Below are 3,224 nucleotides of genomic sequence, written 5' to 3'. Positions count from 1 at the left end.
ACCCTCATGGCAAAGGGCAAAACCAAAGAGCACCGGCCACGGCTCCGGCCGGGGGACAGGCGGGAGGAGAAGTCCCCCGAGCCAGCTCGGGGGGACGCGAAGCCGTCCCTGTCCCCGGGCGCTGAAGCCAAGCCGGAGCCGCAGGTGCAGCCTTCGGGAGGGAAAGCGGAGCCGGCAAAGGCATCTGCTCCGAAACCCACCGCCCTGGAGAGGCACAAGGTACCGGTGTGTGCATAGTGGGGAATGCTTTAACACAGCGGTGGAGTTGTGCCACCCAGCGCGGCATGGTGTGAGCTCACCCGCATGGTTTGCAGTGGTTTTGGGGTATGCAGTGCTGGGTGGGGGTCACTAAAAAGTTGTGTGAAAAGGGGCAGTTGTGTGCGCTGTGGCCGCCCCATCACGCTCCCCCTTATCTCCCCTCCCGGCTCGTGCGGAGAAGAAGCTGCAGCCCGGCGAGAAGCGGCAGACCCCCGTGAAAACTGCCCCGGCACCCCCCCAGCAGGTGTGTGGGAGTGGGCACGCGGATCCCCGGGCAGTGCGGGGAACCCACCGGTACCCCGGCTGTGCCAACCTCAGCGCTCGCAGGTCTGCGCCAGCCTTCTCCCCTGTACCTGCCCCACGTGCCAGCGGGCTGCAGGGCTGTGAAAGCCTCTGCGATGGCCCCTCCGCCGCCTACGAGCGCAGGGCTGGTGGGGGCCGTGGTGCTGGCGGGGGCTGCGGGGCAGCCGGCTCGGTGCTAACGGTGCTCTGCCTCCAGGCTGCCCCTGGCCCCGTGTCCCATCTGAGCCCGTCGGAGGAGGCACAGCGCCGGCTGGAGAGGATCTTCCCCGCTTCTGTAATTCCAGGGGTGTTGGCGCTCATGTGCCGCCCACCCAGGGACGGGGACGTATGGGCAGCGTGCGGCTGCTCCGGCTATGCCGTGTACTCTGCACGGGGTGATTGTACCCCTGTGCCTGGCCACCAGCCCCATGGGCCCTCTCTGGGTGGCACCAGCAGCAGGGGACAGATGATTGGGGCTGCTGGTGGCTTTGGGGTCGCTGCCCAGCCCAGCGATGCCCGGCAGCCCCCGCTGGCAGCATCCCTGCAGCAGCCTGGGCATGGCTGCCCACGGCTGGGGTGATGCTCAGGCGGCGCCATGGGGGTTGTGGCCGTGCTGGGGCCCTGTGGTGCATCGTGGTGCTGTTGCTACTCTCTGCCTCTCATCCCCTCTCTTCTTTCTCTCCTCCTTCTTCGCTGCCGTTAGCTGGACCCCGCCGCCTCCACCTCAGCACCCAGCCAGGTACTGTACCCCCATCCTCAGGAGCCGTCTGCCTCCGCCGGCGATCCCCCGCCATCCTCTGTCTGCCGCTGGGCTGGCGTCTGCGCCCGCGCCTCGTGCTGGAGCGTAAGGCTTTCCCCGTCCCGCACTGCTCCGTGGGCTGCCGTGTCACCCACGGGGCCGGAGGGTGCTGGGGCGGCCGGGGCTGGGTGCATCTCCCCAGCGGGGCTGTGTCAGGGAGCCGGGCGTCCCGGGAGGGTGCTCTCGGTGGAGGTGGCACGGTTGGGGCGGGCAGGGGTGCGGAGCAGGATGAAAAGGGGCAGAGCACCCGGTGCAGACAGGACGTGTGGCTCGTGCTGGAGTAGCTGTGGCGTGCAGCGCTGGCCGGGCTTGCAGTGGGTTGGCACGACGGCCCCAAACCCTGGGGGCTTTGGTGGCGGAGCCTCGTGGTCGATGTCCTTCCCAGCGCCGTGCATCCCCAGCGTCGCGATGGACCTGGCGCTCCGCTGGCCGCAGCGGTGGCCCTCACCAGGAGTGCCCACGGGGTTTGGCACAGCAGCACTTTGCCCCCGCTCGCTTTCCCCCGCCACTTTCTGTGCTGTCTGCAGGGCAGAGATTAACTCTTCTCGCCTTCACCCTCTGTCTCTCGGCCTCGCCAGGGTCAAGCGGACGATGCCCCGGCAGCCCCCTTTGGCCCCATCCCTGCTGCAGCTCAGGTTTGGCTTTGGGCTTGCCCTACTCCTTGGTGACGGGGACATCCCCGCTTGCCAGCCGTGCCAGCCTGGCATTTCCCATGCCACAGTACTCTGCCATCACTATGCCATACCCTGTGTCCGTTATGTCGCTGCAGTGTGTCCTGTGTCCCTACAGAGTGTCCCTGCCCCGTGTCGCTGCAGCATGTCCCGTGTCCCTACAGCGTGTCCCTGCCCCGTATCCCTACAGCATGTCCCATGTCCCCACAGCATGCCCGGTGTCCCTGCATCCTGGCACGTGGCTGGCATGGGTTCCCACTCTCCGGGCTGTGGTTTGGGAGCTCAGCCCCTCCAGGCATGTCCAAGGTGGCCATGATGAATGTGCTCATGGACCCCTGTGGCTTCATGTCTGCCCGGAGTTGTGGCAAGGGCCCTGGTGGTCTCTGCAGCCCTGAGCCCACTGGGGTCCCTGGGGGCAGTGGGCACGCCGGGAGGGCTTGGGGTTTGCGGAGGGTGGCTGTGGCTGCCCGGTATGTGGTCCTGTGGCCAGGCAGACCTGCTGCCTCCATCACCAGGGATGTGGGGAGGGGATGAGATAGAGGGCAGGTGACCACGACCACCCCATGTCCCTCTGTCCCGCAGGCCAAGACGGAGGAGCAGATAGCGGCTGAGGAGGCCTGGTACGAGACCGAAAAGGTGTGGCTGGTGCACAGGGATGGCTTCTCCTTGGGTGAGTTGGGGGTCAGCCCGGCACCGCTGGAACACAGGGTGCCCCATCCTCCCTGTGGCACAGCGAACCCCCTGTGGACCTGGCCACCGTGTCCCCAGGGGGCGGCCGGCACAGCCCTGCTGAGCGCCCCGTGCCCCTCGCAGGCAGCCAACTGCGGCCGGAGGAGGGCAGCCCCCTGCCCGAGGGCAAGGTGAAGGTGAAACTGGACCACGATGGAACCATCCTGGAGGTGGAGGAGGACGATGTGGAGAAGGTAGGGCCGAAGGGTGGGGGACGGTGGGGCAGACCCCCGTTCCCCACCTGATGCCCCCAACCCTCCTCGCTGCCAGGCGAACCCCCCCTCCTGCGACCGCGCGGCGGGCCTCGCCAGCCTCCTCTACCTCAACGAGTCCAGTGTGCTGCACACGCTGCGGCAGCGCTACGGTGGCAACCTCCTGCACACCTACGCCGGTCCCACCATGGTCATCATCAACCCGCTGAGCTCCCCTTCCATGTACTCTGAGAAGGTGACCCTGTTGCCGGGGGGGCGGGGGGGCACCGGAGG

The 3,224-nt window shown here is 67.7% G+C and overlaps 1 protein-coding gene across 1 annotated transcript in view; it reads left to right on the top strand.

Annotated features, from left to right (window-relative positions):
• Positions 1–3,224, top strand: part of MYO18A (myosin XVIIIA) — a 29,672-nt gene that overhangs the window by 7,712 nt on the left and 18,736 nt on the right. The window contains 3 exon segments of the mRNA XM_009890887.1: positions 2,593–2,680; positions 2,824–2,933; positions 3,010–3,214. Coding sequence (XP_009889189.1) covers positions 2,593–2,680; positions 2,824–2,933; positions 3,010–3,214 — 403 coding nt within the window.

This window comes from Charadrius vociferus, unplaced genomic scaffold (genome assembly GCF_000708025.1).
Source record: "Charadrius vociferus isolate BGI_N301 unplaced genomic scaffold, ASM70802v2 scaffold1768, whole genome shotgun sequence".
NCBI classification, from domain to species: Eukaryota; Metazoa; Chordata; class Aves; order Charadriiformes; family Charadriidae; genus Charadrius; species Charadrius vociferus.
This window is presented reverse-complemented; position numbering and strand designations above follow the sequence as displayed.